The 24,886-nt window shown below is 35.8% G+C and overlaps 2 protein-coding genes across 2 annotated transcripts; both read right to left on the bottom strand.

Moving 5' to 3' along the window:
- Nucleotides 1-5,897: 5,897 nt before the first annotated feature.
- On the bottom strand, nt 5,898-6,836 carry LOC101538059 (olfactory receptor 4A15). The gene has a single exon (XM_004621915.3). It carries the CDS (start codon nt 6,831-6,833, stop codon nt 5,898-5,900), a length of 936 nt encoding a protein of 311 aa, XP_004621972.2. The 5' UTR covers nt 6,834-6,836.
- A 10,864-nt stretch (nt 6,837-17,700) lies between these two features.
- On the bottom strand, nt 17,701-18,612 carry LOC101558568 (olfactory receptor 4A15-like). The gene has a single exon (XM_004621907.3). It carries the CDS (start codon nt 18,610-18,612, stop codon nt 17,701-17,703), a length of 912 nt encoding a protein of 303 aa, XP_004621964.1.
- Nucleotides 18,613-24,886: the final 6,274 nt, after the last annotated feature.

Genomic DNA, 24,886 nt, shown 5'->3' with positions numbered 1-24,886 from the left:
CAAATATATAAATTATACAAACTACATTCTTATCATAATTCCATGAAAATAGAAATTAACCACAGTAAAAAATATGGGGAATATTTCCAACATTCGTTGGAAGTTTGAAAAAGCACTGATAAACAGCAATTGGATCAACGAGAAAAATCAAGGAAGAACTGAAAATTTTTTTGAAACTAATGATAATAAAGACACAAGCTACCAGAGTCTACAGTAAACAGCAAAAGCTGTATGAAGAGGGAAATTCATAGCAATGTAGGCCTATATTAAGAAAGAAGGAAAAGCTCAAATCAACAACCTAACACATCTCAAAAATATGGAAAAAGAGAAACAAACAAACTCAAAAAGTTGGGGGCTGGAGCAACAGCACAGCAGGTAGTGTTTTTGCCTTGCATGCAGCCAACCCAGGTTCGATTCTCAGCATCCCATATGGTCCCCCAAGCACCACTAGGAGTAATTTCTGAGTGCAGAGCCAGGAGTAACCCCTGAGCATCGCCAGGTGTGATTCAAAAATCAAATTCAAAACGTTGCAGAAGGAGGAAAATAATAAAAACAACAGCAAAAATCAGCAACATAGAACCCAAGAAAGCAATTCAAAGAATCAATGAAACCAGGAGCTGGTTCTTTAAAAAAAAAAACAAGACAGATAAACCTTAAGCTAGACTCATGAGGAAAAAGAGAAAATGTTCAAATAAATAAAATCAGATACGAAAGGGGAGAAATTATAATGGATACTTCAAAAATTCAAAATATAATGAGGAATTTCTATGAACAAATTCATGCTCTTAAACTGGAATATCTAGAAAAATTGAATAGATTCATAGAGTCATTTAATCTCCCAAGCTGAATGAAAAGGAAATTGAAAGCCTACACAGGCCAACTACAAGGAAATTGAAAGTAAGAAGAATCTCCCCAAGAACTACAGTTCTGGTCCAGATGGATTCACTGGTAAGTTCTTCAAACCTTCAAAGATTTACTACCTTTACTCATTAAGCTCTTCCAAAATATCAAAGACACAAGAATCTTTTCTAATATACCTTCTATGGAACTAATATTGCACTAATACCCAAAGATAAAGAAACGCTTTCAGAAAAGAAAATTTCTGACCTATATTCCTGATGAATATTGATGCAAAAATCCTTAAGTAAATCTTAGGTAACTAAATCCAACAACATATCAAGAAAATCATATACACTCCATTCAAGTAGAATTCATCCTGGGGATGCAAAGCTGATTCAACATATGCAAATTAATTAGCATGATAAACCAAATTATTAAAAGGAAAGATAAAAATTATATGATCATGTCAATTGATTCAGCAGAAGCCTTAAACAAGATTCGACATGCATTCATGATAAAAACACTCAACAAAATTGGGATTGAAGGAACATTCTTCAAAGTAATAATGGCAATCCATAACAAGCCCAAAGAATCAATAGCATCCTTATTAGTAAAAACTTAAAACCTTTTCTAAGATCAGGTATAAGGTAAGGATTTTCACTCTCTCTTTTATTCAACATAGTATTAGAAGTCTTGGCTACATCAATCAGGCAATAAAAAACAAATCAGAGATCCAAATTGGAAAAGAACTCAAATTATCCCTATTTGCAGATGATACGATGCTAAACATGGAAGATTCTAAAGAGTCAAAATAAAAGCTCCTAGAAACAACAAACCAATTCAGCAAAGTGGCAAGCTACAATGTCAATACACAAAAATTGGTCGCATTCTTATATACAAAGAATGCATCAGAGAAAAAAGTGATCAAGGAGTCTATCCCATTTAAACTAGTATCCCAAAACATTCTTAAGTATCTAGGAATCAACTTAAGAAAAAACAAGGGAAATCTATATACCATGATAACATTTAGTCACTTAAGAGATAGAAGACCTTAGGAAATTAAAAATATCCCATACTTATGGATTGGAAGGATCAATATTATTAAAATAACTATCCTACCTAAGCTATTATACAGATTCAATGTAATCCCACTGAAATTCAGATAATATTCTTCCAAATTCTAGAAAAGTCAATAATAAAATTTGTATGGAATCAAAAAAGACCATGAATAGCCAAAGTCACACTTAAAAATAAAAAATCAAGAGTATTTCATTACCTACTTTGGAACTGTATTAAAGCTATAGTGATCAAAACTGGAAGGTCCTCAAATAAAAATAGACCTTCTGATCAATGGTCATAATTGAATACCCAGTAACAAACCCCCCTATATATAGATAGTTAATTTTCAATAAGGAAGCTGAGCACATAAGATGAAGCAAAGATAGCCTCTTCAACAAATGGTGCTGGGAAAACTGGGTAAGCACATCTAAGAAATTAAAGCTGGATCCATATCTTATACTTCACACAAAAGCTAATTCAAAGCGGACCAAAGCTCTTGAGACACAACATAGAAACTATAAAGTACATTGAGGGAAATATAGGCAGAATTCTTTAGATTCAAAACTCAAAGTTCTATTCATTTATCTGAAGGGAACAAAATAAAAAAATTAAAAATGAGACTATAAAATTAAAGAGCTTTTGCATGGCAAAAGAAATATATGCTAAAACTAACTGCTAACTGAATGGGGAAAAGACTTGATACCAGGATATATAAAGTATTCACAAAGATCGACAAAACAACAAAAAAAACTCAATAACCCTTTCAAAAATGGGGAGGAAAAATGAATGGATAGCTCTCAGAATAAGACAGGCAGAAGACCAGTAGGCACATGAAAAATGCTCATCATCAGAGAAATTCAAACCAAGATATCAGTGAGATACCATTTAACACCAGTGAGAACAGCACATATCTAAAATGGGAGAGAGAAAGAGAAAGAGAGGAAAGAGAGGTGCTTGCCATAGAGGCAGGCTGGGGTGTGTGGGAGTCTTGAAGGGGTGGGAGGGAAACTGGGGACACTGGTGCTGGGAAATTACACTGGTGGAGGGATAGGTATTGGAACATTGTATGACCGAAATGCAATCATGAACCATTTTGTAATGCTCTGTCTCACAGTGATTCAATAAAAACAAAATAAATGAAATAAAGAAAAACAAAATAAATAGCAGGAACAATCTATGTTGACAGGGATGTGGTGAGAAGGAAACTCTCATCCACTTCTTGTGGGAATGTTGTCTGGTACAACCTTATGGAAAACAGTATGGACAGTTCTCAGTACTTGGAATTGAACTGCCATATGGCCTAGCAGTTCATTTGGGAGCATCTTCCCCCAGGACATATGCACACCATTATTTGTTGCTGCTCTCAGTACAATAGCTCTGATAAGGAACCAACCTACGTGCCCAAAGACAGGTGAATGGATTATTAAGATGTAATGTATATACACAATGGAATGCTATGCAGCTGCAAGGAACAATGAAATCATGCAATTTGCTGCAACCAAGTAGATGACATGTTGAATGAAATAAGACAGTAAAGAAAGACAAATACAGGATGATCTCATTTTTCTGTGGTATATAGAATACCGGATGAGGAAATGTTGGTAAAGGGGCATAGGGGGAATGGTTAGAACAACCTCTACCCCAGTGTTTTGAGAAAAAAGACAGAGAAGGAAAGAAATCAAGGGGAGAAAGCAAAGAATAAGAAGTAATGGTGGAATAGGCAGTTGGGGCTTTGGTTATACTGGTGATATGGGTGAGTGGTATAGTTGCATATCCAAAACACAAACTCACAATAAAACATGAGATCTAAGTTGTAACAACTAGAACTTTATAATGTGCCTGTTAAGTTGATAGGCAATCTCAGTTTTATGCCTTATTATTTATGATATATGTGTTTTATATTCATGATCATGAAATCCCGTTAATCGTCGATTTCTCGAGTGGGTTCAGTAAACTCTCCATTCGTCCTTTCCCTGATCTTAGAAGTCTCTCTCAGCTCGGCCCTCCCAACGATGTTGCACTGGAGGTGACATCAATTTTTTTATATTATACAATAAAATATGTAGTCAGAACGTTCAAAATAATCTTTATGGCATTGTATTCATTTCCAAAATTGCTATTAAAGAACCAAATAGATAGTACAGTTGGTAGGACACTTACCTTCCATGCAGGCTATCCAGGTTGATCCCTAGCATCTTATATGGTCCCCTGGACCCACCAGAAGTGGCCCCTGAACAAAGTCACGAATGACCCCTAAACATCATTGTAACCCATAAATTTTTAAAAATCACTACCAGTAGTAAAGCAACAGGTCATATTTATTTACCATTGAATTGAGATCATAGAATTTACAGAAACTCAGACTTGTAATGTGAAACAAAACAATTGTTCCAAAATTGTTTAGTAATCACTACTTTCAAAAAGAAAAAATAAAAACCAATCATACCATATATCCATCAAAGGAGGAAAACCTTGTGATTCTACTTAAAATGAATAATTTAGACATGTGCTACTTCTCTCTCTTGAAACAGAGAGTTGGCTTTGAGGTACATTATGGGGATATCTTTTTGCCTCCAAAGTGATAACTCAAGAGACCCTTGGATCCCACTCATGACTCTCAGCCAAGTAGACCTGTCCAGTAGTTCCCATGAAGGACCAAGAATTTGATGCTATTGAGCATGTAGTGCCAGAGATGCTGAGGTGCATCCAGGACTACAGCTAGTAATGCCAGAGATCATACAGGATGAAGATTGCTAAGGGTCAACCACATGCAAGGCTAGCATCATAGATTTGTTCTGCAACCAACATGTGCTAAAAGATCTTAATTTGAACTAGATAATTATTTTATTATTCTATTAATATCTGTATACAGTCAGAAACTTTATTTTAGTTTCACTTTTTATTATTGGTATAACGTGTTTTACAATGAACTCATGCTTATGCTTTGGGTGTACAAAATTACAGCACCTTTGCTACTGCCAAAATGCCAAAGACCCACCACCACTCTCTTCCTGTCACTTCTAGTCCATTCTCCCTACAAACTCAATTCCTCTCCTGCTTCCACTAAGTAACCTCAGTTCTGTTGCCAAATTCCAAGGGTTCATTGATGGTTTTGTGTGTTCTTGAGATAGATACAAAGAATGGCATTGCTGAGACATGAGGAATTCTGTTTTCAATATTTTTGGAGGGTGATGGTGTTTGGGGCCAAAACCATATGTGCTCAGGGCTTATTCCTCATTCTGTGCCCATGCTCAGGGCACCATATATAGTTTTGGGATTGAACCAAGATGGTCCATATGCAAGGAAATTGCCTAACTTCTATACTATCTGGCCCCTATTTTTAAGCTTTTTTTAGAAAACTTCAAGCCGTATTTCCATATATGTTAAACCAGATGACATTGCCTCCATCATAAATGAGGATTGTAATTTCACCACATTTCCACCAACACTACTTGTTTCTATACCGATATAGTCTGTTCTTACTAGTGAGAGGTGATATCACATTTTCACTTCGATTTATATTTTCCAGATAACTGATGCTGATGACCTCTTTCTCGTAAGTTTAATTGCCATCTCTAGGTCTTCTTTGAGGAAGGGTCTTCTCTTCCCTCTATTTTTTATGAATTCGTTTGTTTTGCTATGCTGATTCTGTGAGTATATTATACATTTTACGTATGAGTCTACAGTAAATTTATTGGACTAAATATAAGCAAGTTCTATGCAGTACATTATTCCATAATAGTAAGTACAATATCCTGAAACCATAAACATAATAAAAATCAGATATATTTTCCAGGAGAGAATCTTAACCAAGTATTACATATATAGTATATCAATGTATAAAATTCTTGTGGTTTTTATGGGTTGAAAGATTTACATAAATATTAATTTATAAGACAACTAATAATAGATAGGCTAATGCTAATAAGATATATTTTAATGTTGCCTCTAAGAATGACTATATTCCTTGACTGAAAAGGAATATTTCTGTATTAGGACTACAGCCCTCTTCCAATTAGAGATACATTTTTAGTCCAAAGTTTCCTCATAGCAGTTTTCATTTCTGCATTTCTCAGGGTGTAGATTAATGGGTTCAGCATGGGAGTTATGAAAGTGAAAAAAACAGTCATAAACTTATCAATGGGAAAGGTAGAATTGGGCCTTGCATAAAGAAAGATACAGGGAACAAAGAACAGAACGACCACAGTAATATGGGAGGCACAAGTATAGAAGGCTTTGCGTCTCCCTTCCAAACCATGCGATTTCAGAGAGTGTAATATAACCCCATAGGAAACCAGGAGAATGAAGAAGATAACACTGCAAACTGCCCCTCCATCCGCTATCAGAGAAATCCAAACGAGGTAGGTGTTGGTGCATGCAAGTTTCATTAGTGGGTACACATCACACACAAAGTTATCAATGACATTGGGACCACAGAAAGGAAGCTGATAAATAAAGACAAACTGAACCACCGAGTGGAGAAATCCTCCTGTCCAGGCCACCAGCAGCATGAGAAAACATACTCGCCGATTCATGATTATCAAGTAATGAAGAGGTTTACAGATGGCTACATATCGGTCATAGGCCATCACTACAAGAAGGATGACCTCTGCACCAGCAAACAAATGTTCTATAAAAACTTGAGTCATACAAGCTTGGAAGGATATGGTCTTTTTCTCATAGAGCAAGTCTGCAATCATTTTGGGAGCGATGACAGTAGAATACACAGTATCTATAAATGATAGATAAGCCAGAAAGAAATACATGGGTGAACCTAGTGACTGGCTAGCCTTGATGGTCACTACGATAAGCAGATTTCCCACTATTGTCACAATGTAGATGAGAGAGAAGGCAACAAAAAGAACTTTCTGCACTTTGGGGTTCTGTGTGAGACCCAAGAGGACAAACTCAGTCACATTGTGTTTATTTTCCATGTGTTCTTCTTAAATTATTGGTATCCACTGTCGGAGTCTATAAACAAAAGAGCCAATAATTAATTTCAAAAGATAGCAAGTTTAGTGTAAAAAAAAACATAATATCTTACACAATAATGTTTGATTCATAGGGCTGCCAACATGAAATTCTTTAGAAAACAACCAGTTGGAATCTCTCTCTTCAATGATTCAATTAATTTTCAAAAATTTCTTATTTAACTACAGTGATAATACTTCTGTGTTCTGAGAGGCATGTGCGAGTGTGGGAATATCTGTGAGATGATCTACTCAACTCAAACAAAGCTTCTTTTTCCTTAACACCTTTCACAAACATTGCATTTTTGACATTGTATCATGTCTTTATTACTTCATAATAGATCCACTATGAGAATTATTTACGTGCTTATGCAGAGACATACTCAGAAATACACATATGATAAGTCTAAGTGTATTTAAGTAGAAATTGTATACATAGATTTACATGTTTGTGTAAGTTATTATCCAGTGGATTAATATGCAAGGAATGTAAATAGACATTTATATGCCTTTTGGTTGCTATTTTAGTTTTGTTTTTTGTGTCTTGAGACCATAACAGCCCTCTGAATTATTTTACTATGATCCCCAAGAATCAAGGAATAAATCACCCAAAGCAGTAAAAGAAAAAAGCATATTTTGTGTACTCATGTTCTTATTATATACTTATTAACTTTTAACTAATTGGAATCAAGTCTCATAAGAGAGTTACTACACAGAAGTAAGTATATTAAATCCTCCAAGACCAAAAATGCCTAATGGAAAGTGTCCTTTTTAAAAAAAAATACACATACACAAACACAATTACAAATACATTGAACATTTAATAAATCTAGGTAACTGGAAGAAAAAAATGAATAATGTAAGTTCAAAATGAATGAGTACCACATAGACGCTTTCCCTACTTTCCAAAATTACTTGGCATTTATGCTAACAAAGCACAGTTCAGAATGCATAAAAAGGTTGTCTGCTAGGGGCTGGAGCAATAGCACAGCGGGTAGGGCATTTGCCTTGCACGTGGCCAACCCGAGTTCGATTCTCAGCATCACATATGGTCTCCGGAGCACTGCCAGGAGTGATTCCTGAGTGCAAAGCCAGGAGTAACTCCTGAGCATCGCCGGGTGTGACCCAAGAAAGCAAAAAAAAAAAAATGTTGTTCGCTAAGCTATGGCATAGTAGGAAAATTCTGTCTTAAGAAATTTAATTCTTTTCATCCAAAAACATGAAATGCCTCAATTATTTGCCTGAGATCTTTGCAAATCTTTGGGCTGTTTCCATTTTAGTGTATGTGCTGCTGAAGTGAGCACTGTTAAAACATCTGGAAGGGCTGGAGTGATAGTACAGCAGGTAGGAAGCTTGCTTTGCATCTGGTTGACCCAAGTTTGATCCCCAAGAGTTCACAGGGTTCTCTGAGCACTTCTAGGAGTCATCCCTAATCAGTGAAGCCCTGAGCATGGCTAGGTGTGACTCACCCACCAAAAAAATGAACAAATAAAACAACAACAATAAAATACCTCTCAGGCTCCCAGCTAGTTACTTTGAACTCAATAGTTTTCCAGTGAGTTATCCAGATCTGTGCTAAATATAAGACATTCACTGTTACTTACAAAAACAAAGTATCTGTTTTGATTTTCACATATGATTCAGGTAATTTTTTTTGTAAATGAATGGATGAGGAACTTCACATGCAACAGTGCTCAGTCAATATTCCTGGCTCTGTGCCCAGGAGTGACCAGTAGGATTGCTCAGGTGCGCCATATGTGGTCTAGGGGTTTTGAACCAGTGCTGGTCATGGTTCAAATGACCATGCAAGGTAAACTTATGCAAGGTAAGTACCTAAATCCATGTATTTGTATTATCATTTACCCATAAAAAATAAACTTTTAAATTTTGTTACATTTCCAAGTTATTTTTTCAAAGAAACAAGACATGTTCCTCTAAAACCTAAACGCAGTTAAGAATACATTAGAGGAAGTATAGAAAATATGAAATTTTTAAAGTGAATATTTTTTCATCTATATATTTTGTCAGATTTTGTGATTTTGCATAAATATGCCATAATGCTTACATAGAATACTTTTTTGAGAACGTGAATTCTAAATTCTGGTAGGAATTTGAGTTTTAGACCTTGAGCAAATTATTACATATTACATCTACATAATAAAAATTATGATAGTTCTATATAGAAGAATAACATATTGAATGATTTTTAAGGAATAAATAGGATATAAAAATGAAGCTCTCAAAAGTATTGACATAATCAGTAATGAATAAAGTCAAGATAGTATTTGCTAATGTTTCATCATGTGACTTTAATGCCACAACTGTTAAATTAGTATATTCATTCCCCCAAAGTCCACTCTTTTCTAGGATTATAAAGAAGCATTCCCTGAAGGATAGATATATTATCTGCTTCTTGTCATTACAATTATGGAAGCTGTTATTTATTTACCATTTATGCAATTATAGAAAATTCCTGGCCACCTTTCTGCACATTCTTGGAAATTTATCCTTGAAATTAAATTTTTTCCTTGAATTAATTTTTCTCAAACTAATTTATTCTTGAAACTGAATTCTTAGAAATTTATTCACGAAACTACATTTTATTTGAGAGATATTTCTTCATAAATTAAGAAGTCAAGGGTACTGCATATATTTCACAGAGATGTGAAATTGTACCCCTACAACATTGACAGTCTTGAAAACTGTCATTACCTCAATTTTAAAAAGACAGATTAATTTAAAAATAGGTCAGAGTAAAAATGTAATATGTACAGTTTCATTCATTTTCATTTTTAATGAGAAAGCAAAAAATTAAAACATACCTTTGTAATTAACCTAGGCAGACACAAATGCTGGCACATTCTTCAAGATTCTATAGATCCTGTGTTTAAAAAAGTTTATAAATTCTGGTCTGCTGACATTGAAATTCACTTTCTATACACACATAAATACAGATCAATGAATCTAAGAACTAGTTTTCTCTGAACTAAAAATTCCACATTGTTTGTTTTGCATTTCCCTTCGTTAAAATGAATACTACCTTACATATTAAAATGTTTTCTTTGGTACATATACAAAAGAATAGGAGTCAGACTCAAACATACTTATAGAACAGCATCCTTAGCAACATTATATATATAACACTATTAGGTGAAAGTTGCATAAATGCCCAGTAACTAGTTAATATTCATACAAAGAAAACTCTAAGTGATTTAAACATCTTTAAATTTGAAAAAAAAATGTAGAAAACTATGATCGGTTTAATAGTAATCTATAAAATATTTTTAAAATGTATTATCTTTTTTCACATGGCATAGTCTGGCAAGCTACCTGTGGCATATTCAATATGCCAAAAACAGTAACAAATCTCACAATGGAGACATTATTGGTGCCTGCTCGAGCAAATTGATGATCAATGGGACGACATTGTGACAGTGCAGTGCTACAGTTATCGTTTATCCCGGGCTTTTTGCATAAATTTTCTGAGAAAATTTATGAATATGATGAATATACTTCTTAAGAAAGATGCATAATTCATTACAAACAAATTTACTTTGCCCTATCTAAGCACAGTGAAGAGTTTTTGCAAATATGTTACCGGATTTGCTATTTTCTTTTTGTCTGTCTTAAATCCATGCTTCTGTAATCCCAATACAAACCTAGAAGATGAGTGTGTAGTTTGATGAAGACTACCACGTCACCAATAGTGACTGCAGAGAAAAGTTCAGGTCAAGGTATGTAGCTATAGCACCTATAAATGTTTTGTGACACAGGAATATTGATCTCTGTGCTGGCATGAAGCAAAACCACCTTCTTCAAATTTCATATGCATTTTATAATTTGTATAATAAAATGACTCACAGTTGTCTTCAAGAATAGTTGACAGGGTTGGCGAATCATCAAATTGAGTTATTCATAGTTTTATCAAGAGTAAAATTTTAAAGCTCATTATTTTTGCTCAATTGAATGGGCCTTAAACATCATTTTTAGTCAATAAAGCAAGAGAGCTACACTATCAAAGAAGTAGAAGTTAGATATTTTCTAAAGCATTCATATTACTGTTTTAATATGATCCACTTCTAGTAAGGTAATAGCTTTTATACTACACCTGGAAAGTAAAATTTATACCCTAGGAGATGTCTTCCCCCAGGAGAAGAAATAGTACTGGGCACTTTCTCAGCAATGAACAACAAAGAACTTTAATAAGTTGTTAAAAGCTGTCCCCAAGGTAAGGTTATTTAAGATCAAATTCACGAAGGAACCAAGCTCTAAAGAAATGAGATCTTTCACATGATCCTTCCATGCATTCTACAATTTGAGAAGAACCCTCAGGCTAATAATTTTAAAGGAATTACGAAAAAATAGACATATAACAGTAAATAACAATCACTTATTAATAGCAAAAACATAAACCTCCATGAACATGACTTCCATTTTTATTAAATCAGCCTGTATTATCAATCTAGGGTAATAAAAATAAAACATTAATGTTTTGTGTGTGGCATGCATAATTAATTTTAAAAGCCAATACATTTTTGCTAAGCAATATACATTTCTATCAAATAAAAATAAGGCAACATAAATATATAAAATTGCAAATCAGATTTTTGCTTGAAAGTTAAATTATTCTTTCTTAAAAATAAAAAATCCAGAAACACAATCAGGTCTTATCATTTTAAAAACTATCAGAGAATGAAATGCCTCCCATATTTACTTTCTTAGCATTGCTCAAGCAGGCACTGGAAAGATAATACAGCATGTTGGGCATTTGCCTTGCATGAGACTGACTGATGTTCAATTTCTGACATCACATATGGTAAACATCTCCAGGACTGAGATCCAGAAGTAAGACCTTAGGTCTACGGGATATGTATCCTACTGCCCCCATCCCACAACACACACACACACACACACACACACACACACACACAAGAATTGCTTATGGAAATAATAAATTTGAGTGGGGAATTATAAGAAAATAATTCAAAGTTCAAATCAGACAAGTTAACCAGTGTGATTTTTATCACTTTTGTCACTAAAAGTGATATAAATAGCCTTGTGATTTATATAGCCTTGAAAATCCTCACAGCAATTAGTCCAGAAGAAATATAGCATTCAGATTTTTAAAAGAAAAAACATGGAGAAAAAAATGAACAGAAAATTTCTCAAAGAAGAGATTTGAATGGCCAAAATACATATGAAAAAGTACTCTTCATCACTAATCATCAGGCAGATGCAAATCAAAACAATAAGATATCATCTCACACCACAGACGCACACATCCAAAAGAATAAGAGCAATCAGTTCTGGCATGGATGTGGGGAAAAAAGGACTCTCCTTCGTTGTTGGTGAGAACGCTGACTGTCCCAGCCTTTTAAATAAAAAAGATGAACATTCCTCTAAAATTCCTCTAAAAACTAGAAATTGAACCCTCATTTTACCCAGCAATACCCCTTCTGGGAATATACCTTGGGGGCCCAAAAACACACAGTAGAAACACCATCTTGCACATCTATGTTCATTATAGCCACACTCACAATAGCCAGAATTTGGAAACAACCTGAGTGCCCGAGAACAGACGAATGGATAAAGAAACGATGGCACATCTACACAATGGAATGTGGCTGTTAGAAAAATTGAAGTCATGAAATTTGCCTATTAATGGAAGGACATGAAGAGTATCATGGTGAGTGAAATGTGTCATAAAAAAGGGTCAGATATAGAATGAGTGCATTCATTTGTGTTATGTAAAACATTATATATGTACATATATATACTGTCATCCTGTTGCTCATTGATTTGTTCGAGCGGACACCAGTAAAGTCTCTCATTGAGAGACTTATTGTTACTGTTTTTGGCATATCCAATACGCATGGGTAGCTTGCCAGGTTCTGCCACACAGGCTCAATACTCTCGGTAGCTTGCCAAGCTCTCTGAGAGGGGCAGAGGAATAGAACTCTGGTCAGCCGTGTGAAAGGCAAAAGCCCAACCGCTGTGCTATCGCTCCAGCCACACACACACACACACATACACACACACACACATACACATATGCATATATATGTATACATATATATACACACACACATATATATACATATATGTATACATATATATATGAGGAAGAATATGTACCACCAGGGAAAACGGGGCTAAGGGAACTAGTCAATGGTTGAAATCAACCACAAGTGTGTGGGGGGTGAAGGGTAGGTAAGTTTCAAGACCTTTTAGTGGAGTGTTTGGGATTTCTCATGGATATTATCATGTCATCCAAAAGTAGTGATGGTTTGACTTCATTTGGCTCTCCTAAATGAATTCCACGAGATTATGGTGTGTGATCCTTTTGATATTTTGTGGATTCAATTCGCTTAGATTTTGTTGGGAATTTTTTCATTAAGTTCATCAAGAATGTGGATCTGTAATTTTTAGCAATATCTTTGTCTTCTTTTGTTTTTCACCCCCCCCAATTTTTTTGCAGGGGGTAGTTGGGTCAGACCTGTTGGTGTGCTCAGGTGCTGTTCCCAGCTCTGTGTTCAAAGGGATCAGCAGAAGGTCAGCCACAATCAAGGTAAGTATTTTAACCCTTGTACTCTCCGCTTCCATTTTTAAATTTTAATTTTATAGTATAGGGTTAATTGGAGATATACATTTGAAAAAATGTTATGTCATGAAGGGTTAGCCTTAAGGAACAGGATCAGTGTCCCTATGAAAGAAACTCCACAGACTCACTTGGATGGCTCACAGATGTTGGATTCAGTTTGCTAAGATTTTGTTGAAGACTTTTTCTCATTAAGTTCTTTGAATATAGTGCGCTGTAAAATTTTTTAGTAACAAGTTTTCATAGAAGTGATGGTTTATTATTTTAATGTAGAATTATCACATTTCACCACCATCAAAGTGTTTAGTGCAATGTTCTAAAGTTACTTCCAGAATATCTCTTCATTCCCTGCCCACCAACTTCACCTTTATTTGAGTATTCTAAGGCCTGTAATCTAGTGCCAAAGGTTTGTTCTCATTTGATAGAACTATTCCCTATTTTTCTGCTTTATAAAATACCAATAAGTTTAATTATACAGCTTTTGTTCTTCTTTTCCTAAGTTATTTTTATCAGTACTTAAAACCATACAGCAAACTTCATCACTGAAGTCTTATTTCACTGCTAGAAAGGCCCAGTCATGCCACATTTATTTGGAAAAAATATGTATTAACCTATTGTTTTCCCATTGAAAATAAGACAGATTTTTTGAAAACTTATTTGATATGACAAAGTAATTTGAAAAGATGGGGGTATATAAAATGGCTGTAATTAAATGAAAATGTTCAGTATTTATGTTAAGGAGCAACCAAAAGACTCTTAAAACACCACGTATGTATTAAAATGCACATAGCATAAACAGAAGGTAAGGATCTGCAGCAAATATGATAAAAATAAATAATATTTACTTTAAATGAATGTATTTACAGCGAAAAGAGTTTATCAAAATCTATCAGCAAAGAGTCTTATGCCATATATAAAAAATTTAACAATACTGAGCATATAGAAATTATGTCCCAGACACTGCTCAAGAAACTGGGAGCACAAAGATGTTTACTAACTTTTCCTGACTTTGGGAGCTTATGAATGTAGTCATAAGCTTATGAACATAGCCAAAATTTGTATTTTATTATGTGAAATAACCATGTAGATTTAAAAATTAATAAATGCCTTTGTCCTTTCAGACCCCTGTAAGAGACTCTCAGAGCCTGGGTAGTTTAAGCGGTGAACATTCATTTCTTGTAGCTCTGAAAACGGATGAAGTCCACCATCAAAATGCTGGCAGATCAGGTGTGATGAGAAGCTGCTTCGGGTGCGTAGACAGCCATCTTTTTTCACCGTGTTCTCTTCTGTGACAGGAGTATTCAAGTGAGCCTGTGATGTTTCTTTTGTAAGGACATTGCCAAAGTCTATCAGGAGTAATGCCTGAGTGCAAAGCCAGGAGTAATCTCTAAACACAGCCAGTGTGGTCAAAAACCAAATTAAAAACAAAGAATCTTGAGAAAACATAAACATTCATTATATTCCAATGCCCCCCAAAATAGAATACTTCTATAAAGCTTGACATTGAAAGTTGGTATTGTTTAGTGTGAATTTCCAAAGAAAAGGGGCAGAGATGTGGGGGACTCAGCGATCATTGGCCAAGAACTGCTTCCCTGGCTGGATGATGGCGACGGCGACAGCTGACAGAGGACCAGGGAAACAGAGAAACAGGCCCCAGGTCCCAGGGTGGTCAGTAGACATTTTATTTCTCTCTCCTCCCAGCATAGTCTGATCTCTCCCCTTATGACACAATCGCGGTCATAGTTTTGGTTGTAGTCCAGTCATCTTGCTCCATCATCCTAGTCTCCTCTTAGACCTCAAAGTCCTCTCCTTCATTATCACCTTCCTAATCTTGTTGTAGTCTCATAGTCTTCTACTTCCAGTTAACATCATCATCTAATCTTCCTTCTTGTCCCAAAAGACCTCAAAGTCCCAAAGTCTCATTTCTCATCCTCCTTCTAGTCATCAACTTCCTAATCCCTTCTTACCCCCCACAGGGTAGTTATATAGAAATCATGAAGGGTGGGGATACATAAAGGTCAGATTGGACATTATCATAACAACAAACATATGTAAAGCCACTCTATCATCAGGAGATTAGATCAAGGACAAAATCTCATCTGAGTGTTTAAAATTCCAGATTATTAGGAGATCCACTCAAGGATGGGATTTGATCCAGGGTATATTGCTTTATCCTTTCCTCGGCTAGTAATCCATTTAAACACTCATAGAAAATTTACTTCTTACTAATATTTCTAGTCAGTTTGTATTAACACAGTAAGAGATAAATTAAGCTTAAAGCTCTTTCTGGGGACATCTCACGATATATTCCAAATCACAGTCCTCGGGCCAGGTTAGTCTTTCCTAACTCCAGCAGGGTCCTTATTCAGTTACTTCATTTTTGGGTCATGACAGTTTGTCCCATAACCATGTTCTTATTATACTTATGATGCTTAGTATGTTTCCTTTTGATGCTAAGGTACCTTACAGCTTGCCCTGGGTCCATCCAGTCCCTTTGTCAGGACCCTGCTCTTGAAGTACTAGGAACTAAGGGCAACTGAGGCTTAAGTCAAGTAAATATGGATGCCCAGGAATAAATATTATTTTGGAGTCAATTAACTTCCATATTAAAAGCATAGCATGAACTGTCTTCGTATGTCTATACGAAAAGGACACTGCTTATTAAAACATGCAAATAACATAAGGAAAGAGAACAGCAATATAGAATTACTAGTGCTTGATGGAATTGGGTGTGCCTCAGGGTCACTGCTGTGGGAGTGGCTCAATAAACCTTAAGCTCCCTGCAGGATGTTATAAAACAGTTTAGTGAATGGTGTGTTTGGGATAACTGAAATGACAATCGAAATCTCCATCTACTGAAATCAAGTTAAAAATAAGGACATAATGGCTGAGGAGATAGTACATTGGGTAGGATACAAGGCACTAGATTGATCTGGATTACAAAATTTACCCAGAAGTTATTATCACTCTGTAGACCCTTAGTTTCCAACTATTATACAACTATGGACCAGTTCTAGTGCATAGACCAACAGTTGAAGATCACTGGTGTAAACCTCTGAATTGTGTATTTAAGCTCAGAGATTATAAATCAGTTTTGTATAAAATGTTAGGCCTGGATTCCTGTAGAAGATTATGAAACATTAGGAATACAAAAAAACATGGATATCAAAAATTAGTAAAGATATTAGATATTCTCAGAAATTTTAGAAAATATATTATCTTTATAAAAATTTAACATCAAACAAAATTGTTCTGCATTAAAATATAATTTCCCAATGAAGAAAAAATGTAATTAACAATTAATGGAAAAAATGACTTAATCATTTTATTCCTTGATTTGTTCAGATTCTTTTCCTGTGCTAAGCCTCATTGCAACTGATATTAAAACCCTTTTGTATCATTTCTCTTCCAACTTACTCTGATAAGAAATATTAATAAATTATACATTTTAATCTTGAAGATCACTGTCATCTTGTTGCTTATCGATTTGTTCAAGCGGGCACCAGTAACATCTCTCATTGAGAGACTTATTGTTGCTGTTTTTGGCATATCCAATACACACGGGTAGCGTGCCAGACTCTGCCGAATATTGAAGATACAAAAATTAAATGAAATTTAAAATTAAATCAAATAACAGTAAGTTTATTTGGGTGAGGAGGTGTGAACAAAGTTTTAAAGACTTTCTTTTTCATTCTTATCAGTTTACCTCTGGCCTGGCTTACAATACTGTATAACTTTCAGAGAGAGCTTTACTATGCATACATAGTGCAGTGAACCCACCACTATCAAAATTTTTGTTTTTATTGTACATTTTTATATTAATTAGTAATCAATACTATTATTTCTTGAAAAATTATTTTATTAAGAAATATGTGAGGAAAGTTTTATATAAAAATAAATTTATAAACCAATTGCAGTATAACTTATCACATGAACATAAGTATTTACTCTCAAAAGACATTTTATATACAGAAATTGAACTACTAAGAAATTACTAAAATTATTAAAACAATTATTACTGGAAATATTAACAATATAAACATTTCTCAATATAAAAAACATCAGACCTAAACAAAAATAAATTTACTGTTAATCACATTGAGTTAAAGAGGTTAAATCATATTAATATAATAGTGTAATGAATGCAGTTATATTACATATGTCAATTGTATGTTAAATTACAGATGGCTTCCTGGCAGTTTGGAAAGTGATGCGTTGCTCTGGACTATAATCTCACTTTTTTGTCCATAGCTTTCTCATAGCAACTTTCATCTCTCCATTTCTCAGTGTGTAGATTAGGGGGTTCAGCATGGGGGTGATAACAGTGTAAAATAGAGTCAAGGGTTTATCAATAGGTAAGGTAGAAGGAGGCCTCGCATACATAAATATACAAGGAACAAAGAAGAGGACCACAACAGTAATATGGGAGCCGCAGGTGGTTAAAGCTTTAAGCCTCCCTTCCTGACTAAAATTCTTCAGCGTGTACAGAATATTCCCGTAGGAGATGAGCAAGAGCACGAAGATGGCCACACAAATTGTTGCATCATTGACAACCACAGTGAGGCCAATCACGTAGGTGTCAGTGCAGGCGAGTTTTAATAAGGGGTATATGTCACAGATGAAATGGTCAATGACTGTGGGGCCACAGAAGGGAAGGTTATAAACAAGGATAATTTGAAGTGCGGCATGAAAGAAGCCTCCAACCCAGGTCAATAGCAGCAGCAGAACACACACCCGTTTCTTCATGATAGTCATATAGTGCAAAGGTTTGCAGATGGCCACATAGCGGTCATAGGCCATGACCACCAGGAGTAAAATCTCAGCGCCACCAAATAAGTGCCCTATGAAGAGCTGGCTCATGCAAGCATGGAAGGAAATGCGTTTCTTCTCAGTGAGTAGGTCTATAATCATATTTGGAGTTACTGTGGTAGAATAAACAGCATCCATGAATGATAAGTAGCCAAGAAAGAAGTACATAGGGGCATCCAGGGTTGGACTGACCATCACAGTCACGACAATGAGCAGGTTCCCCACCATTGTCACAATGTAGATGAGCAAGAACAAAACAAATAGCATTTTCTGACCCTGGATACTCTGAGTGAGTCCCATAAGGACAAACTCAGTCACATTTCTCCTTTGATCCATTGTTTCTTCTGTACGTCTTATTTCAAAGTTTGCTGCAAATAAAAGTATGAATGATTTCTTGCCCTCAAAAGTTTTTATTTATTCATCAAAAATTATTCATAGTGCATTCAAATACATAAAGTGAGAATTAAAAGCAGTGCCAAACATGATCTGTAACTTCAGAAATCACATAGACTAATGTAGAGAACAATATTTGGAAGAATTTGTGTGAAAGAATCACAAAATTAAATAAATCGTCATCATGCATGGCTTTCCACTGGAAAATAAACTTGCACCCCTAGCTAAAAAATTACACAGAAATTAAAATGTAGAGCCAAGGAGATGCATTGCATACTCCAAGTTAGATTATTCACAGCACAGCTGGGTGTGACTTTAGAGCCCCTCAACAATGATTTGTTACCTCACTTGCCAAGCACTGAATTTTCTAGAAGATTGCCAGATATGATCAGGAGTGCCCCACAGAATTCCCCTGAGAATTGCTTGGGAGACTGACCATCCAAAAAGGAAACAATTTTAGGGTTTCATGAAATACTCAATCCAGAATTGAAACTTAGTTTTTATTTAATAAGAAACATGACTTTCTATTTTCCAGGGCTAGAAGAACCCTCTTTACCATCATTGAAATACCACAGAGACATAGTTGACGATTTCCAACTTTCCAAGGACTTATGGAAAGACACTATAGAGCCAATATACAAAAAAGTTTGGGGATGGGAAAAAGTTATATTATGGAAGACTTGCCAATACATATCATCTAAAATATAATGTAATCCTTAGAAAATCAACAAAAGATCAACCAGAAAATCAGATGAGCAAGAATATAAAAGACAAACTTCAAATGACCAATAAGCATATGTAAGGATGCTGAAGTACATAAAATAAGAACTGCAGTAAAAACTTGCTTACTAAAGCATACTTTGAACTCATGAAAGTCTCTCCACTGAATACAGAAGATGCCACATCATTCTACAACTTTAACAGATAGCGTTTAGAAAACACATCCTTTGAAATGTTCACATTCTCATCCTGGCATGAGAAATATGAAACATTGTCCCATTAAAATATTCCATTCATGTGGCTGGAGCGATAGCACAGTGGGTAGGGCGCTTGCCTTCCACGCGGCCAACCCGGTTTCGATTCCCAGCATCCCATATGGTCCCCCAGCACCGCCAGGAGTAATTTCTGAGTGCAGAGCCAGGATTAACCCCTATTCACCAATGGGTGTGACCCAAAAGAAAGCAAAAATAAAATATTCCATTCATGTTGCCTTAGAATTGGTTTTTAAGACTACTGCTATTAAATGCTATAAATTTACTCTATATTTTAATATAAAAACATTCGAAGAAGTATTAAAATGTTAAATTCATTTCCATGTATTTCTGTAATCATAAATAATCCCTAAAGTGTCTGAATAATATAATCACATAGATTAAAATACTAAATTTTAATGCCACCAATATTTTTGTTCAATATTATTAAGAGGTACAAGTTAAAAATCTTGTGCAAAAATTCAAATACTGGGTTACCTGCATCATGCAGCCATTCAATCCACCTCCTGAGCTGTGATACCTTCTTTGTTGTTTCTCATACACTGAAACCATCTCTGGTTAAACAGAAAACAAAACACAAGTACCATAAGGGAACCTTGAGCTGTTTTTAGGAGATGCTAAAAAAAACTTAAGCATTTAAGTCATTGAGAAAAAATGCTAACACTTAAAATAATAGTTTTCAAAATAATTATGGATGTACTATACCCTAAAGGAAAATGACAAAGAGACTCAAAACTTTTATTGTTGATAGAACTTGCCTTAAAAAATTAAAATGCTAAATTACTATTTCTGAGTTAAAGAAAGAGTCTACTTTGGCAGGGGAAAAATGTATAAATAAATATTTTAAGCTTTATTTTATAACAAATGATAGAAAATTCAGGAAATTGATTTTACAATATTTTGATTCTCAACCAATTTTCATGCCCTATCTTCAGAAGGCATATTTGGATATTAGCTGACTAAAATTATTTGAAAATACTTTCAAACAAATATCTCATTAAGTTTTGAGTCCATCATTCCCAATTCTAAAAAGTCATCCATATGAATATTGATCCAGGCCAATGCTTTGTGAAGTTAAGACAGAGGTCTGAAAACACTTTGACAGCATTTGAACTGCATTACCTATTGTTGAGTCATTCACTTGGTGCATCTCCAAGCCCATTCATCTCTAATTAAATTCATTGGGAGATGAACATAATTTTGAGGAGAGACTGCATCTCCAGAGATACCAACAGAATAATCATCATGTAGAACAGGACTTACAGAACCATGTCCACTGGGAACGTGGGGAAAACAAAAGACTTTGATCAAATCACCAAAAGCATATAGTGGACAGAGAAAATATTTCTCAGAATTCTCCTGCTAAAATAGTGACTTTCTCAATTGGTAAAACCATTTAAATATGTCACTTCAAATGACATCTCAACTGACTTTCAGAAAATATGAGTCAATTTCATGGGGCCAGAGCAATAGTACAGTGGGTAGGGCATTTGCTTTGCATATGGCCTACCCGGGTTCAATCCCTAGTGTCCCATCTGTTTTCCTGATGCCTCTCAGGAGTAATCCTGAGCACAAAGCCAGGAGTAAGCCCTGAGCACTGCCACGTGTGGCCCAAATGTGTGAGTATTGGTGTGTATGTGCTTCCAACTATTTTTTTATTTATATGCTTTTAAAATTTTTTAATTATTTTTTATTTATATACCTTTTTATTATCTAGGCATTGTAATTTACAAAGCTGTTAACAACTAAGTTATCAGCATACAATGCTGGTGTCAGCATCCTTCCACCAATGCCCCAATATTCTCCTCTCCACTATCCTTCTATGATAGAAAACTCATTTTTTAAGATAGATCATGCACAGCATACCTAAAAGTTAGGTTCAGTCAAATAGTTTTAGAAAGGCGCACTGATAGTAAAAATTATAGTGTAGGAGAAGGAAATGGGTCTCTTCCATTTATATAAAAATGCTCATAGAACATTCACAGAAATAATCACTAAAAAATTAAAAAGAACCATGAAAAAAATTCCATTCCATTCCATATAAGGTGAGATTTATTTCAGGAATACAAGGTGGTTCAACACATATACATGAATAAATGTAGTATAACAAATATAATAAAGTTATATGATAGTCACAATATATACAGTCAAAAGTATTTAACAAGTTTCCAAATATTTTAAGACCTCACAAAATTAATAGAAGGAATATACATTCATGAAATAGAAGCTATTTATAACAAGCATATAGACAAGATATTCTCATATCATAGCTATACTCAAAATCATGTACTATCCAATATAATATTGGATATTCTAATAAGAGCAATAAGAAAATAAGAGTATAATATGAAATTAACAGAAATCGCAAAATTGTAAAATTATTGCCATTTTCAGTTTATACAAATACCCAGAAAATCCAAAAATACCATTAAAATTCTGTTACAGATAATGATTTATGCCAATTAGGTGGATACATTAATGTACAAAAATTCTTTGCATTTTTATACATAAACAGTGAATTATCATAATGGGAAATTAATCTAACTAGCCAATTTATAGTTACATTAAAATAATTAAATGCAGTAATTTCAGTTGGCCTAGTTCTGCAAGCAGTAGTTCAGTAGTCCTGAAACTCTGCTTGCTGACACACCCTACAGGTAAATCAATCTCATGGCTGAAAATCCAGAGGCCTTTTGGAACTGGGGGAAGATTTAAATCCCTTCTGGTTACACTCAAGTAGCCTTCACACTTGACCTTCGCTGATTCAATAGGTGTTGAATAGCTCCACATCTCCTGAACCACATGACATCTTTATTAGATTTTACATACAGCTATACATCCTTTCACTAGATAAAAATGAGCATAAAAGGAAAGATCAACTCTCAGCCTAACTCTTCATACTTTCCTGAGGTGGGGGGATGGGGCGCGTTGTCTAACCAAAGATCCATTGCCAGCATCCCAAAAGCACAACAAACCTAATGGGGAATCCCACCAGTCTCAGTGAGTGAAACCATACCTTGGAGGGCTCAAACAGCACCAACCAGTTCAGTAAATTCTTAGACCAAGACTTCAGTGATATCATTGTGTGAATACTCAGTGAGTGCAAAGAAATGATGATAGGTAGTCATCAACAAACAAGAAAGTATAAGTGCTGGGGCTGGAGTGATAGCACAGCGGGTAGGGCATTTGTCTTACACGAGGCTGACCCAGGTTTTATTCCCAGCATCCCATATGGTCCCCCGAGCACCGCCAGTAGTAATTCCTAAGTGCAGAGCCAGGAGTAACCTCTGTGCATCACCGGATGTGACCCAAAAAGCAAAAAAAAAAAAATGTATAAGTGCTGAAATGAGCAAACTACAAATAGAAATAAAGTGTGGCAGATGATATATAATGTTTTATAACATCATCTATTTTATAACAGATGATATAAAAAGACATAATACCCAAAAGTAGAGAGAGAATATGGGGAATATTGTCTGCCATGGAGCCAGGAGGAGGGTGGGAAAGGGGGGGTATACCGGGGATATTGGTGGGGGGGAATGTGCACTGGTGGAGAAATGGGTGTTTGATCTTGTGTGATTATAACCCAAACATGAAAGCTTGTAACTATCTCACAATGATTTAATAAAATTTTTTTTAAAAAGAAGCTGAATAGAAGGTTTCAGCAGCTGAAGCACAGATCAAGGAGCTCAAGATGATATGGAGGAAATAAGTAGAAAAGAACAAAATGTGGGAAATAGTCTGAAAAGAAATGAGTAAGCATACCAGAGAACTAGGCGAAGAGTTTATGAGAAACAATATGTTATCAAAGTCCCTAAAGAATAAGAAAGCAAAAATTCAATAAAGAATTCACAGATCAGAATTTCCCAGAGTTAAGGAATATAGGCATCGAGATCCAAGAAATTTGAAAGAGGGACTGGTGTTACAGTATAGTGTTAGTGCGCTTGACTTGAAACCCTAATTTGATTCCCAGCATTCCCAGACACAATTCTGAGTGATTTCTAAGCGCATAGCCAGGAATAACTGCTGAGCATCTCTGGGTGTATAGGAAGGAAGGAAGGAAGGAAGGAAGGAAGGAAGGAAGGAAGGAAGGAAGGAAGGAAGGAAGGAAGGAAGGAAGGAAGGAAGGAAGGAAGGAAGGAAGGAAGGAAGGAAGGGAGGGAGGGAGGGAGGGAGGGAGGGAGGGAGGGAGGGAGGGAGGGAGGGAGGGAGAGAGGGAGGGAGGGAAGGGAGGGAGGGAGGGAGGGAGGGAGGGAGGGAGGGAGGGAGGGAAGGGAGGGAGGGAGGAAGGAAGGAAGGAAGGAAGGAAGGAAGGAAGGAAGGAAGGAAGGAAGGAAGGAAGGAAGGAAGGAAGGAAGGAAGGAAGGAAGGAGGGAAGGAGGGAGGGAGGGAGGGAGGGAGGGAAGGAGGGAAGCAGGGAAGGAGGGAAGGAAAGAAGGAAGGAAGGAGGGAGAAAAGGAGGGAAGGAAGGAGGGAAGGAAGGAGGGAAGGAAGGAAGGAGGGAAGGAAAAAGGGAAGGAGGGAAGGAAGGAAGAAAGGCAGGAGGGAAGGTAGGAGGAAAGGAAGGAGGGAAGGAGGGAGGGACGGAGGGAGGGAAAGAAAGATCCCAGTGAAAATAGGAAAACTCCAAGACATATTGTACTCAAAATGACAAAATTCAAAGAGAGACAATACTGAAAGGAGAAAAATCAACAAAGGAACTCAGGGGGGCTCTGGGTGGAACTCAGCAGAGCCACCTTTGCTCCCAGACTGAACCCTGCCCACGAAGAGTGTATGTTGGTTAATCATATTGTTTTAGCTCCACCCAGCCTAGCTCGGTGGTGCCAGAAAAGTAAAGAAAGACCCAGGCAAGGGTGGTGTCAGGGCTCTGGATCCAATTCAAGCGCGTCATCTTTGCTCTCCAGGTCTGGATTGACTCCCATCTGCGATAAAACCTCTCTGGTAAGGAATTTTGAATGCAATTGTTGAAGATGCATTAGGAGCTCAAAGAAATAATAGAATGCACTGTGAATAAGACACAAGAGGATATGGGAACAGAAATGAGAAAATAGAAACAAAAATATAAACAAATGAAATGAAAATCTCACTTGGAGGCCTCAGCAGCAGAACAACAGCTGCTGAGAACCAGAGTTAATGGGCTCCAATAGGAGGTGCAGAAAATTTACAGCAACCACAGAACATGGAAAAGAGCCTTGAATAAGATAACAAGAGAACTTCAGGATGAA

This window comes from Sorex araneus, chromosome 6 (assembly GCF_027595985.1).
Source record: "Sorex araneus isolate mSorAra2 chromosome 6, mSorAra2.pri, whole genome shotgun sequence".
In the NCBI taxonomy this organism is placed as follows: domain Eukaryota; kingdom Metazoa; phylum Chordata; class Mammalia; order Eulipotyphla; family Soricidae; genus Sorex; species Sorex araneus.
This window is presented reverse-complemented; position numbering and strand designations above follow the sequence as displayed.